At 42.4% G+C, this 15,762-nt stretch overlaps 1 protein-coding gene across 6 annotated transcripts in view; it reads left to right on the top strand.

The window, feature by feature from the left end:
* PPP2R5C (protein phosphatase 2 regulatory subunit B'gamma) overlaps positions 1 to 15,762 on the top strand; it is a 132,655-nt gene that overhangs the window by 23,914 nt on the left and 92,979 nt on the right. For 4 of the 6 annotated variants that reach the window (XM_082647302.1, XM_082647301.1, XM_082647305.1 and 1 more), the window contains exon 1: positions 13,767 to 13,914. The exons of the other annotated variants lie outside the window; for them this stretch is intronic. In XM_082647302.1, the coding sequence (XP_082503428.1) occupies positions 13,861 to 13,914 (54 nt within the window). In that variant the 5' untranslated portion in view covers positions 13,767 to 13,860. Of the gene's footprint in view, positions 1 to 13,766; positions 13,915 to 15,762 lie in introns of those variants that run through there. 6 annotated transcript variants of the gene reach the window in all.

Here is a 15,762-nt window from a genome sequence, read left to right as displayed (position 1 = left end):
GTTGCTCTGTGACATGTGGGATCTTCCTGGAGCAGGGCTCGAACTCGTGTCCCCTGCATTGGCAGGCGGATTCTTAACCACTGCGCCACCAGGGAAGTCCCCTCTTTTTTTTTACATCTTTATTGGAGTATAATCTCTTTACAATGTTGTGTTAGTTTCTGCTGTACAACAAAGTGACTCAGCTATATGTATACATATATCCCTATACCTCCTCCCTCTTGAACCTCCCTCCTACCCTCCCTATCCCATCCCTCTAGGTGGTCACAAAGCATTGAGCTGATCTCCCTGTGCTATGCAGCAGCTTCCCACTAGCCATCCATTTTACATTTGGTAGTGTGTATACATCAGTGCTACTCTCACGTCTTCCCAGCTTCCCCTTCCCCCCACCTCATGTCCTCAAGTCCGTTCTCTACATCTGTGTCTTTATTCCTGCGCTGCCACTAGGTTTAGCAGTGCCGTTGTTTTAGATTCCATATATATGCGTTAGCATACAGTATTTGTTTTTCTCTTTCTGACTTACTTCACTCTGTATGACAGACTCTAGGTCCATCCACCTCACTACACGTGCTGTATTCTTGATCAGAGTTTCACGTTATCCATGGTGAAGGACCAGTTTTCTTTTTAATTTTCAACCCACCATGGACTAGTACTTTCATAAAATAGAGTAAAAATAAGTTACTAGAAAAATGGAATATAAAATACAGCCACAAAGTTTTAAATTTCAGATATTCTTTTTTCATTTATGGAAGTTCTATTTTTAATCTGCTGTGTGACTTTTTAAAAGTATTTTCCTATTGCCTTGCAGAAACCATCAAATTTGTCATTTCTTTTAGTCAGCACAGCTGCTTTATAGTCTGTGTGAGATATTACCAACATCCGAAGTCCTTGTCGCATTTTGCTCATGACGTCTTATTTCCTGTATACCTGACTCCTTTTTAGTGTATGCTGGTCACTGTACTCAAATGTCTGAAATAAATTGAAACCTAGGATAAAAGTATCATCTTCAGCAGGGATTTGTTTTTGCTTCTGCCGGACAGCTGGGGTCACTACCAGCCTGAGAGTGCCATAAACCGCAGCACTAGTGTGTGACTTGTTAAATTAGCCAAGATGATTGTCCTGTAAAGTGTCCCCCTTATTCCCTATAGTTCCTGAAAATGGAAACCTTCTGTGGATAGAATATACCAGGGGTGGCGCTGTGTAACTCAGGAGACAGTTTCTTTATTGTGAGAGATGCATACTGTCTGATGACTAGCAAAAGTGATGCTAGATTTTACCGCTGTATTACAGTAAGGTGGTGACCGATTGATCTCTCCATTGCACAGTATTTCCCTTTGCAATTCAGAAGTACCAGTGATAATCTACAAGGTATATTTTGGCACCCTGCCAGTGTCTGTTCCCCATCAACCAATGGAAATCCTATTTCCATTAATGCTTTCAGTCAACTCAGGAGAAAGACACTAAAGGTATAAGATTTAGAAACAAAGAGGTGAGATTGCTTTTACATGCAGAGCTCATTAGATACCTGAAAACATCCAAAAAAATCAGCTGAAAAACTAGTGCAAACTATAAGATAATTCAGGAAGGAAGCAGGAGGTGAAAGCAAGATGCAGAAATCAACAACCTCCAAATAAACAATTAACAATTATTTAGAAGACATAATGGAAGAGGAGATCCCATTTACAATAATAGCACCAATAATGAAATATCTGGGCACACGCTTGCTAAGAAATGTGCAAAACCCACATGAGGGAAACTTAAAAACACCCCTAAAGGAAATGAAAGTGGCCTTGAACAACTACACACTACACTCTTAGAAAGGGGGCTTGAACATCCTAAAGATGCCAGTCCTCTCTGGGCATTTTAAAAATTTAGTGGAATCACAACAAATATATACCAACAGCTCTTTTTGGCAATGAAATGAGCCAACTCAAAGTTCCTACTGTTTGTAATAATATCATTATTGTTGTCAATCATTTTAATATGATATAGCAATAATTACGTCAATGAAATTAGAAATAAAGATTTTCAGTGTAAGATAAAGATAAAACTATGAAAATTCAAGAAACAAGTGAAAACACTACAATGTTATGAATGCACAACTAAAATATATATATTCTAGAATATATGTTTATGTTCTAGCTCCCTCCACTGAAAGTACCTAAAAGCAACAGCAGTCCAGTAGCAACGACCACCCACTAGTACCCTGATTTTGGTCTCTAATATCATTCCCCACTGAAAGGAATCAGGGTTCGTTGAAAAATGGCTGATTCCAAGTCTGGGGCAGGGAAGGTACAAACAAGCCTGGGGGGACATCTTACTGTGTCACAAATCAAGGAAACAAAAATAAATGAGGCCATGCCAAAAAATACACAGCAGCTAGTCCAAGTATCACACAATGGTTAAAATTATGCACCTGAACATAAAAAAGAGTATGGGGGCTTCCGTGGTGGCGCAGTGGTTAAGAACCCGCCTGCCGATGCAGGGGACATGGGTTCAAGCCCTGGTCCAGGAAGATCCCGCGTGCTGCAGAGCAACTAAGCCCATGGACCACAACTACTGAGCCTGCACTCTAGAGCCCGTGACCCACAACTACTGAGCCTGCGTGCCACAACTACTGAAGCCCGTGCACCTAGAGCCCGTGCTCCGCAACAAGAGAAGCCACCGCAATGAGAAGCCCGCGCACCACAACGAAGAGCAGCGCCCGCTCGCCACAACTAGGGAAAGCCCACGTGCAGCAATGAAGGCTCAGCGCAGCCATAAATAAATAAATAAATAAATAAAATCTTAAAAAAAAGAGAAGAAAGTATGATTTTAGTAGATTAAAACACACTGACATCAATGAAACACATAATGATATTCAAAAAAGAGAAAGCCAAAAAAAATTTAGTTTTCACCATTTGAGGGAAACTTGTAACTGAAAGGCAAAGAATTAAGCTTACCCTCACTTTCCAGTAGGAGCTGTATGTCAGGATAACCAAATAGTTCTATTTGGCAAGAAATAGCTCTGCTTTTAGAAGAATGCCAGATTAAACGTTGAAATCTCTAGAGAAACTATTGACTCAGGCAAGGATTATCAAGTGGTGTCTAATGCTTTAATGGAAATAGGAGCATGATTTAAACACCGTTTATTATTCCCATGGTTTTCAGCTGCTGTAAACCGTACTTTAATGTAAGTCTTTTGTTGTTCACACTTTTGAACCTTTCCTTAAGCTGGAATCAAGGAAGGGAAGTACTGATCAAAGGCCACGCGTTTTCAAGAACCCTTTAGATGTGCTGTCCAGAGAGGTTGCACCATGAACACTTCTGCCCAGGGCGCAGGAGGTGCCTGTCTGTCCCATTGCCCCTTTCTAGTACTGAGGCCATTTAAATGCTTAAGTCATTCATTAAGTGGAAAATAGTATTTCCTGTTTTTATTTTTTTAACGTTGAGGCTGAATGTAGTCTTCAGGCCCTGTTCGTTCAAAGGTTTCTCTGAGTTAGTCCTTTCTTTTAATATTTTCGGTCTGGAAGGTAGAAGTGTTAAATGAAGAGACCAGTTTTTTTAGGTGACTAATGAATCATGAACTTTGTTTCTTGAGGCCGTTCTCCTTGTTTTAGGAAAGAAAGGCCTAGGGAGAAGTCAAAGTTATAATGAAACAACTAGGGCCTAAGGTTAACTGGAGACCCTGGGGCAGAAATTTAGAAATGCTCAGTGTTAGGCCATTTGGGAAAGAAGTTGTTACATTATTGTTCGGAGAACTTAACTGAATTTTTAAAAATTGGCTTTTGAGTGGCAGTTAAAAGTTTATATGCCTTGCCCTCCTTTTGTGCAAATACAATACTTCAACCTCATTCAAAGCAGTTTATTTTCTGATACAATTGAAAGTCTCGCCATACAAGTGATCATTTTTTACTGCTTAAAAATGAATTAGCATCTGTTTAGAGGAACTTTACCTCTTGCCCATTAATTGAAGAATAAAAATGGAATGTGAGAAGTTACCATAGTGCCTGTTCTAATTCTCATGGCTTCAGAAACTCAGCTTTCATCAGTCTTGTTTGTGCCACGTTTGATTCTGTGTCTTCTCTTGACTGCCCACAATAATGGAAGGAAACTTTCATCTTGGTGAGGCATGTGCCAGTTCACAGCAGATATTTACTGACCACCTGGGCTGTCTGGACTGTGGGGAGGTGGTCAGGACAGTGACAGTGACCAGAGGTGGCCCTTGCTCTGAGGGAGGCCGCAGACCCAGACCCAGACCCTTGTTCTGGCGGTAGCTGGGGAGCAGAGGTGCCATGGATGCTGCTCTTGTGAACAACTGAGAGCTGGTCTCGTGTCAGCCTGAGCCCAGCCTCGAGCCACAGCCTGGCCCTAGGGCGGCCTCCTGTCCGCTCTCGTCAGGCCACAGGCATGGCTTTTACTCCAGGGTTGGTCTCAAGCCTCTGCCTGTCACACCCTGCAAGCCCCTTCTGGGAAGAACCCAGGGCGTTGGTTTCAACTGGCAGCTGTAATCTTACGTTTCATGTCCAGCTCAGGCCTTCCCCAGACCTCACCTGGATTTCTCCCGGCACCTTACATCACACACAGACGCACACACTTTGCTTGCGTGCCCTTGCCCACGCCCTGCTGGCTCTGCCTCCTCCAGTGTTTCCTGAGCCACCCTGGCTCAAGCCTGCCTTATCTTTTTTCCTAAATGGTGGTAAAATATACATAGCATAACATTTATCACTTCAACCATTCGCAAGTGTACCATTCAGTGGCATTAAATAGATTCACATTCAGTGTGCCCATCACCACTGTCTATTCATCGTCCCCAACAAATACTCTGTGCCTGTTAATACCTCCCTCTTCCCCTCCCCTAGCCCCTGGCACCTACCATTCTACTTCCTGTCTCTGTGACTTTGACTCCTCTAGGGACCTCCTACGAGTGGAATCATACAGAACTTCCTTCCTCATTTTTAAGGCTGCACAACATTCCATCGTGTGGAAGGAGCACCTTTTATCTGTTCATCATGGTGGACACTGGGGTTGCAGAACACACCACACGCTGCTCTGTCTAAAGTGTCACTGAGGGCAGAGGCTGTTTTGGTGCCCAGTCTAGCATCTGCCACGGATCCCCGAGACACAGGTTTGCTGAAGGAATGAAAAGCCCTCTGGGCCCGTCTGCCTGTCCTTCCCACATCCTTCCATTTTCTCAGAACTGTTATGGGGCTGGAACCCCTCCCAGGCTCACGGCTCCCTGCGCCTTAGGTTCTTCTTTGTGAAGTGAGGTTTGTTGCTAATAGTCAACACGAAAGCACTTTGGCATGTCACGTGTGCTCTGTGTACTTTGTGTGGGTTTCCTACCTTCTCAGAACAAGGAAGGGGGTGAGGACTTGCTTTGGCTTTAAAGGTTTTCCAGCCTAACTGTGGCAAGAACAAAAATAAGCAAAGGTCTCCCAACAGCGCATTCGGGGCAGATTTTACACCGTCTACTCCGCTCGCCTCCGCTGGCCTTTCCTGGGATAAGCTTGTCCACCCTTTTAAACCACTCGCAGGACTCACTCAGATCAACAGGGCAGCAGGCGCCTGTCCCTTTGACCTTGCTGTTGGCAAGCAGAAGTGCCCTGGCAACCTTTGAACACAGCTGAATGCTAGGTATCTTTGATCTGCCTAAGGAAGAAGTCTATTTTAAACTGTAAGCGAAGCCAAATTTTTTAGGTTAGATATCCTACCCAACAAAATGTACATCACCCATGCCCGTGTAGTTTCCGGTTAAGTGTCTGCTCTGCCAGCAGTGTCAGTGCCTTGCAGTTATGACACCACAACTCTCTGGGCTCAAGACACAACCTTCTTTTTTTTGTTTGTTTGTTTGTTTGCGGTACGCGGGACTCCCACTGCTGTGGCCTCTCCCACCGCGGAGCACAGGCTCTGGACGCGCAGGCTCAGCGGCCATGGCTCACGGGCCCAGCCGCTCCGCGGCATGTGGGATCTTCCCGGACCGGGGCACGAACCCGCGTCCCCCGCATCGGCAGGCGGGCCCTCAACCACTGCGCCACCAGGGAAGCCCCCAAGACACAACCTTCTTTTAATGAAAGAAACTGTAAACCTTCTTCACTAAAATATGAGCATACTTAATTTGCCCGTAAAATTGCCCGGGGAGATGAAAATTAAAACCTTCAGCCGAATTTAGAAATGAAAATGTGAAAGTTTTATTCAGAAATGCTACCTACAAATGGCAGTTTGTTTTTAAATAAAAGCCCAAATAAAGTGACAGAGGAAGCAGAGAATAAAGAATAACTCCTTTTCAACCTTCATCTTTGTGCAGTACAGAGATGCTTGTGTTTGCGTCCTTGACGGGTGGACGCACTGAGAGCTGTGGTCTGTCTGCCCACTTTCGGTTCTGGAAGGAGCTCTGCACTGAGCCCAGAAGGGTGCCTTTCCTCCGAGTCAGCTCAAGCCCTTCAGAGCGGCAGGAAGGTTGTCATGGGAGAGTCCAGAAGCGTGGCTGGAGGGTGCCATGGGGGGCACGAGGGCTGGGCACAGACAGCAGTGGAGGGTGTGGTGGGAGCCTGGATGGGGGCTCTGCATGCAGGGGGTGGGACGTGTCGTTCTCCAGGTGGTTAGATGGCGTACCCCTCTTGGTTACGCGCCACGGGGATGGGGTATAAAGAGTGGTGAGGGAGTTTTGCAGGATCAGAACTGGGTGTTACTGCTTGATTCGGCCCTTCATTCAGTCAGTTTGATGGAACGCCTGCTGTGTGCCAGGCACTGTCCTGAGGCTGATGGGGAAGAGACCTGTGGCCCAGAGAGGGGAGAGGAAGACTTCCCAGAGGGGTTAGTCCAAGCAGAGACCCCGTCAGTGGCTCTGCGGCACCCTCACACTGCAGCCCCAGGGTCGAGACCCTGCTCTTCAAGTGCTACAGTGTCCACTGCTTCCAGCACCTTCCCTATAATGGCTGGAGCAACGTGCGGTGGGATCCTCCTTCAGTGGCAGCTGCCCCCTCCTGAGCTCCCCGCTCCATCGGTGACGTTTGTGCCTTCTAAAAGCCCTGGCGGTGGGGTGATCACAGACAGCCCCTTTACAGGCGAGGAAAGAAGAACCAGCCTGGAGTTACTGAGGGCGGGCGGCCTCTCCCTGAGTAGGCGGTGAAGACTTATGCCCAAGCCAGCGATGGGGCTGCACGTGAGCCTCCTCCAGTGTGTTTGCTGAGTCCTTGTTTCATCCGTGAGGAAAGTACTCTGGCGGCTAATTGAACCTCGAGAGCTTAGATGAGCCTATTGATTCAGTGCAAACTTGCAGTAAAAATTTAAGGAGTCCGTAATGGATTCTTCAAGACGGGGAGTCAACATCCTGTAATTTGTTGTTCAGTTTGTCATGCCTAGTTTAGGCTAATTTTGGTTTGTGTGTTTTTACATACTTGATCTCATTTATGCATCACCATAAATTTTTGCATCATATTTCCTGGGTTCCCATCACAGCCCTTTCTCTGTTCTTAGCCTGTGCCTGAGAGGCAGCATTCACTAAGGGATTCTCTCTGCTGTAACTTAATCTACATGTCTTTTTTAAAATTATTACTTTTAATTTTCATCGAAGTATTGTGTGCTTATTTTAGCAATACTGAACAATATAGAGAAGTTTCAGAAAGAAGAACTACCCATAACCATAACACTCCACGGTGACTACTGTTGATATTTTGAGAGTGTTCCTTTTTATGATCATACTATTTCTGAAAAATTATACACTGCCCTTCTCACGTATATTTTTACTTTACACATTCATAAATATTTTTGATGGATGTGTAATATTTCACTGTGTGGGATAATCCCTTTGACATTAAGGTTGTTTCTGGTATTTTAGAATCATAAATAAAAATGTGATGCTCTCAAAAAGAATAAAATACTTAGAATTAACATAGGAGGTGAAAGACTTGTATGCTGAAAACTACAAAACATTGCTGAAAGACATTAAAGAAGACACCAGTAAATGGAAAGCCAACGTGTGTTCATGGATTGGAAGACTTAATATCGTTAAAACATCAGTACTGCCCAAAGAGATCTTCAGATTCAATACAATCTCTGTCAAAATCCTAACAGTGTTTTTTTACGGAGATAGAAAAATTCATCCTAAAATTCACATGGAATCTCCAGGGACCCTGGATAACCAAAGCAATCTTGGAAATGAAGAACAAAATTCTTAATTTCCTGATTTCAAAACTTACTGCAAAGCTGCAGTAATCGAATCAGTGTGGTACTGGCATAAAGACAAACACATACACCAATAGAGTAGAAGAGAGCCAAGAAATAAACCGTCACAGGTATGGTCAAATGGTTTTCAACAAGGGTGCCACCCACTCTGGGAAAAGGACAGTCTGTTCAACAAATGGCGCTGGAAAAAGTGGATCTCCACATGCAAAAGAATGAACTTGGACCCTTATTTTACACCAAACACAAAAATTAACTCAAAGTGGATCAAAGACCTTATAGGAAAACATAGAGGAAAAGCTTCATGATGTTAGATTTATCAATGATTTTTTAGCTATGACACCAAAGCACAGGCACAAAAAGCAAAAGTAGATAAATTCGACCACATCGAAATTTAAAACTTCTGTGCAGCAAGGGACACAATCAACAAAGTGAAAAGGCAACCCACAAAATGGGAAGAACTATTCGGAGATCATCTATCTGATAAGGGATTAACATCCAGAATTAATAAAGGACTCCTACAGCTCAACAAGAAAACAAGCCGTTTAAAAAAATGTGCAAAGGGTAACTTCCCTGGTGGCGCAGTGTTTAAGAATCCGCCTGCCAAATCCACCTGCCAATGCAGGGGACACGGGTTTGAGCCCTGGTCCGGGAAGATCCCACATGCCACGGAGCAACTAAGCCTGTGCACCACAACTACTGAGCCTGCGCTCTAGAGCCCGCAAGCCGCAACTACCGAGCCCGCGTGCCTAGAGCCTGTGCTCCGCAGCAAGAGAAGCCACCACAGTGAGAAGCCGGCGCACCTCAATGAAGAGTAGCCCCTGCTCGCCGCAACTAGAGAAAGCCCGCAGGCAGCAATGAAGACCCAACGCAGCCAAAAAATAATTAATTAAAAATAATAATAATCCGCCTGCCAGTGCAGGGGACACGGATTTGATCCCTGGTCTGGGAAGATCCCACATGCCACAGAGCAACTAAGCCCATGAGCCACAACTCCTGAGCCCGCGTGCTGCAACTGCTGAAGCCCACGCGCATAGAGCCCGTGCTCCACAACAAGAGAAGCCACCGCAATGAGAAGCCCGTGCACCGCAACGACGAGTAGCCCCTGCTCGCCGCAACTAGAGAAAGCCCGCGTATAGCAACAAAGACCCAACGCAGCCAAAAAAAAAAAAAAAAAAAAAGTGCAAGGACTTGAATAGACATTTCTCCAAAGAAGATATACAAATGGACAGTAAGCACATGAAAACATGATTAACATCACTAATCATTAGGAAAATGCAAATCAAAACTGCAGTGAGATACCACTTAACACCCACTAGGATGGCTACTATCAAAAAACAGAAAATAGCAAGTGTTGGTGAGGATATGGAGAAATTGGAACCCTTGTGCACTGCTGGTGGGAATGTAAAATGATGCTGCCACTATGGAAAACAGCATGGCAGTTCCTCAAAAAACTAAAAATAGAATTACCATACTTTGCACTTTTGGGAATATACCCAAAAGAACTGGAAGCAGAGACTTAAATAGGTATTTATATATTCATATTACAGCAGCATTATTCACAATAGCCAAAAGGCAGAAATAGCCCAAGTGTCTATCAAGGCATGGATAGAACAAAATGTGGCATACCCCTATAATAGAATATTATCCAGTCTTAAAAAGGGAAGAAATTCTGACACATGCTACTACATGGCCGAACCTTAAGGACACTTACGCTGAGTGAAGTAATTCAGTCACAGAAGGACAAAAACTGCATGATGCCATTTATATCAGGTACCCAGAGTAGTCACATTCATAGAGACAGAAAGTAGAACGATGGTGGCCAGGGGCTGAGAGGAAGAGGATGGGGAGGAAGTGTTTAATGGGGACAGATTGCCTGCTTGGCAAGATGAAACGAGTTCTGAGGATGGATGGTGGTTATGGTAGCACAACAATGTGAATGTACTTATGCCACTTAGAGCTGTACACTTAAAAATGATTAAGATGGTAAATTTTATATTATGTATACTTTAGCACAGTTTTTTTTGGTTTTTTTTTAAATTTATTTATTTATTTTTGGCTGCATTTGGGTCTTCATTGCTGCGCGTGGGCTTTCTCTACTTGCAGCGAGCGGGGGCTACTCTTCATTGCGGTGTGCAGGCTTCTCATTGCGGTGGCTTCTCTTGTTGTGGAGCAGGGGCTCTAGGCGCACGGGCTCAGTAGTTGTGGCACGCGGGCTCAGTAGTTGTGGCTCGCGGGCTCTAGAGCACAGGCTCAGTAGTTGTGGCACACAGGCTTAGTTGCTCTGCGGCATGTGGGATCTTCCCAGACAAGGGCTCGAACCCGTGTCCCCTGCATTGGCGGGCGGATTCTTAACCACCGCGCCACCAGGGAAGTCTCAGCACAGTTTTTTAAATAAATATCTTTTAAAATGTGATGCTCACTCATGGCTACTGCATTTTTGGAATGGACTCCCAAAAGTTAAATTACATAAACAAAGGATCTTTACATATTGCCAAATTATTTTCCAAAAGGATCAGAATAATTTATAGATTTGTTGGCAAGGTTACAACATGCCTTTACCAGTATTAATTATAATTTTTTAAATTATTGCTGATTTGATAGGTGAAGAAATACTTTTTTCATATAATTATTGAGCGGTTATAGTTCTTTTGTAAACTGAATCATTTGAACACTGAGGTCTCAGTGTTTTTCTAATTAATCGCAGTATATTATTAACCTCTTGTAGTTATAGCATTTATACTTCCTTTTGATTTTTGGAGGGAACATACGGAAATTTGTAAATTTTTTAATGTGAGGAATATCCCCTCAAGGTTTGTCCAGTGTTTTTTAATCATCCTTTTCTGGCTTGAGAATTGATATACTCACTTCCCTTTTCTTCCCAAAGCTGTGGGGATTTGTGGGGGGTATGATTTGACTTTTTAAAAATTTAACTGTGTTTGTTTTTTTATTTAACCCGTCTCAGATTTTATTTTGGTAAGACTTAAATTGACTTCTGCCCACATATAGCCAACCAGTTGTCTGAATAATCTTCCCCTTTCCGTGGATTTGAGCTTCCTTCCTTATCCAAATATTACATTTGTACAACTACACTCACTGTTTTGGGAGCTGTTGCTGTCTGTTCCAAGACCTGTCTCTTAAGCCCACATCACACTGTCCTTCGTTCATAAGCTTTATAGTTGGTAGGACCAGCCTTTCTCATGAGAAGTGTTCTCATTCTTCATGCTTTTAATTTTTCCAAGTGAACTTGAGAATTATTTTGTCAGATACCCAGAAAAATAAGGAGACTCCTCTGAATTTTGAATGGAATTGCTTTAAAACTATAAATCAATTTGGGGAAGTGTTAACATCAGCTTATTTATAGTACGTATGCTTCCAGTCCCGAAACACACCTTATCTTTATTTGTGCAAGTCTTTTTTTTTTCCTCCATATTATTTATCTGCTTGTTTGCTTATTTATATTTTAGAGTATGTTTCATCAGTGATTTCCAGATCACAGACTTTGAGTCCTTTAAAGAACTACTTTATATGCATAAGGCTGCAAAACAGCATGGGGGAAGATCACTAATAAAGTTGAGATCCTTTGATCTGAGATCATTAGGGAAAATACATCAACAAGTGTCTTCACTTTTTCTTTGACTTTAACCTGTATATTTTATACAAAGAGTCTAGGAGTCTTTCCGTGTTATTTCTGCATTCCACTCAACAGCACAATCTTAGGACAGGCACATTTCCCCATCTCATCTCATATGAAGTATTAAACTGTTTGAGAACAGGTCCCTCTCTTTTTAAAGTAAGATCTACAGTAAGCATCTGCTTCCTGACCCCTCACAGAGCCCCCTGCAAGCCTCGATCCTTAATGCTGAGTTCATCTGGCACCATTTCCTGCGTGAGGAGGTGATAGTTCTGGGAGAGCCATCCTTGCGCATCTGGTGCACCCAGAGGGTCAGCAGCCAGAATCTCAATTCACAATACCTGACTGGGAGCACAGGCTGTGCAGACAGCAGAGGAGCCAGGCAGGTGGGAGGCCCATCACATGACACCCACTCCCCATTGCTTGTTATCATTTAATTCATGGCCAGCTTTGGAACCCAGCAGCTTCCTTCAACTCTGCGGACGGGGGCAGGGGTAGGATTTGGTTTGCTTTCATTTATTTTCTTAATGGCTGTTGATACACATAGTAAAACCTACCTTCTTACTAATGTAGGGGAACTTAATAAGCACCCCCAAACGATTGTAGCACTTCATTTGCTCATTGAAATGTGTGGAGTGCCAGCCCACAGATGTACTGCTAACCCCGGTCCATTTCAGGTGTTTCTTACTGTTGTGTATTATGTTTAGAAACCAAAGGGCTTTTTGGTTCTTGTTCACAAGCTGGGAAAGGGGGGGGTGGGGGGGGGCGAGGGGCGTTGTGTGAGAATTTATAGAAAGAGAAGACATGGTTTGGACAAACTTAGTTGTGTGTGTGTGTGTGTGTGTGTGTGTGTGTGTGAAGGAGTGAGTAATTTTTTTCAGTTCTGCCTGGCAAAGAGGTTTTTCTCATAGCTTATTCATTTTCATTTGGAGCTAGTAATAGCACTTCTTTTTGTAGGGAATCATCTCTCCAGCACACACGTACACCCCCTCCCCAGGCCAGGATACTCCAATTCAGAAATGATGTCCTTCTTCTTCAGCTTTTCACATTAACCTTTTTTGAAGATAGGAAATTAAGATCTGAATAATAGCTTTTAATACTAGACCCATTTTAAAAAAAAGTGAAATATCTTTTTTTAATTAAAAAATTTAATTTAAACAAAACGTAAAAAATTAAATAAAAGTGGTATGTTGACATCTTTAAGGTACAAAAATAAACACTTGCATTCTATTTTATGACTTTAACTTTCACAGCCAGGTGGTATAAATAACTTTAACTTACAGCACTTTCTACCTATTAAATTTAAAGAAGCTTTCATTTTTCATATAATTTTTTAACTGAATTTTTCCAATAAAAAAATTAGATCCCGAAAAAAGTGTTTGAAGATTATTAATTCGTAACTTGGTAGTAGGAAAGGTTGAACAAGAGTCCAAACTGATGAATTGGGATTGTGTAATATTTGGATAGCCAATTTGCTTTAAAAAAAAAAACAAAACTAGGTTGCCAAAATACTAAATATGATACAGATATTTAAAGTAATTAGAATAGAAAATAGGAGGTGGCCAGGCGGGTATAAGGTACCAGTGAATTTGGGGTACCAGTTAGAGAAATGCTAAAATTTAAAGTTCATGCAGACACACATGCACACTTTTTTTTTTTTTTTGTGGTAGCTCTCTCAGAATCATGTGTTTATAGTCTGGCCAGGGTTGTGGCCTCAGTCCTGCCCCTTAAGAAATGGGATCTTTGCCTAAAAGTTATTGAGAAATGAAGACTGCAGAAAGCCAAAAAATGTCCAGGCTTTTCATGCACACTGACAGCCAAACAGAATGCTCTTTCCATTTGCAGTTTTTTTAGTGTCATTTTAAGTTGCAGCTTCCGGCCAATCAGCGAGCCCCGTGCCTGCTGACATCACGAACCAGCCAGTTCCCTCCAGCTGCAGAGCTTCAGTTTGTCTTTTTTTTTTAAACTAAAATGGAGGCTGGTTTCTTGCCTTAAGGAGTACATTGCCTTTCCCGCTGAAGTCTAGATGTTGACATGTAATAAAGCGGGCAGCAGGATGGTGGTGGATGCGGCCAACTCCAATGGGCCTTTCCAGCCCGTGGCCCTTCTCCATATTCGAGGTAAGTTATTGTGTGTTTCACTGAAACGGAACCTTCTGTGGTTAGTTAATAAATGGCTATTGTGCTTCAGATAAGAAAAGCAGGAAGTCCTTTCTAGTAGAATTCACCCCGTTTTGCGGCAGACCTAACCAGAGGAGGCTGGGTGTGTCACTGCAATTTGGCATTTTACGAACTACTTACAGAATTTGAGTCTTGAGAGAGGCCTTGCATGCATAGTTCAAAGCTGGTTTTTCTGCTTTCTGCTCGCTCTCCCATCCCCCTTTCAGAGCCGTGCTGATGTCAAAGGATGTGAAGTCACTGCCCGGGGAAGGCATTGGGCGGGGGGTAGGAAGGAGAGGCGGGCGGCACGCCTGGCCAAGTTGTCCGTGCGCAGAGTTTCTGTTACATCTGTGTTGCTTAACACCCTGAAGGTTTCACCGGGACACACGTCTGAATTAACGATGAATTGCAGTCAGAAAATATGCAGAAATGATTAGAAAAGAACTTCTTTAAAAGGATTGTTTTCGTTCTTGCCCTGGAGCCTAAAAGAGAAATAGACTCGTGCTTTGAAATATTGGAATCCGTCGTGGGTCATAATTTCTGAGCTGTTAGCGTTTTTATTGAATAGTAGGAGATACTTTGCACTTAAATAGGCTTTGTATTGACATTTGCCTTTAAAATTTTAAATGGCAACAAGTTTTCGATGAGTGTATAGATCACTTTTAATAATTACAGTTTGCCACTTGTAGTTTATACGGAATTGGAGTTCAGAATTTAGCTTAAAACACAATTAGCATAGTAATTAATAATTATATTAAAATATAGGTATCAGGATAATCATATACTTTTTCTTAGCATTTAAAAGTATTTGTTATACAAATTTTTTGTTCATAATTGGGTGAAGTAGAAAATGGATGTTAAGCTTCATCATACCACTTTAAAATTTATACAGTATCACAGCTCTGTCCCTAACAGAACAGTTCTGTCAGAATCTCCTTTAAGGACCCATGTCAAGGAAGGGTGGGGGCAGGATCTCTAGGTGACTAATAGTCTGTATGACTAAAATACCAGACAAGATTTTTCAGATCCTAGGGTGTTTGCAGATAAAGGAAATAAAACCACATGAATACCCAGTCTGTTGGAATAAAATGGGTGTTGCTTTTCTCTCCAAACCCTCTTGAAAGAAGCTGGTGGAAATTAATGTCCACAATGACCAACCTGTAGGTCACATTGTTTTGTAGTGCACCCAGGAAAGAGCAAATGTTGACCACAGATGGCACTCAGGTATTTTAGTTGCAGGAGCCAAATGGGCAAAAACAAAATGTAATTGTGTTTCGATATAAGTTCTTAAATGGTGACTGACTAGCAAAAAGAAAATTTTATAGCATATAAAATGTGTATTTTGATACTTTTAAGGTATCTTCTTATAAATAACAGATTGTTTTAGTTTGAGTTTTCTGATTTCATTAAACATTTAATGTACTAGTCATTTTTTGAACTTTATTCTGAAATGGAATTGTTTGATTTTATATCTTATACCACATTGTTGTTGTTGTTTTTAATTCCAAGACTTTACTGTGACCAATTTGAATTTTTTTGCTGTTGGTTGAGTGGTTGATTGCTGTCTGATTGTGAAGGGAAAAAGTAGTGAAGCGTATTAACCTAAAAGAGACTTGAGATTTTAAGAAGGGATAACCTTTAGGGCCTAAAACTAACTTCTGGGTCAAACAGTGAACTAGCTAAAACTTGAACGCTTGATTTACTCATCAGGACTTTTTAGAGCAAGCATGTTAATGTGTGGTTTAGCAAAATTTATTTTGTTTGTATTGGCTTTTAGAGTCTTGATCAATTTAATATCCACTATGCATC

This window comes from Grampus griseus, assembly GCF_964374135.1.
Source record: "Grampus griseus genome assembly, chromosome: 2".
NCBI classification, from domain to species: domain Eukaryota; kingdom Metazoa; phylum Chordata; class Mammalia; order Artiodactyla; family Delphinidae; genus Grampus; species Grampus griseus.
Note: the sequence above shows the minus strand (reverse complement) of the source record. Positions and strands in the feature narration are given on the sequence as shown.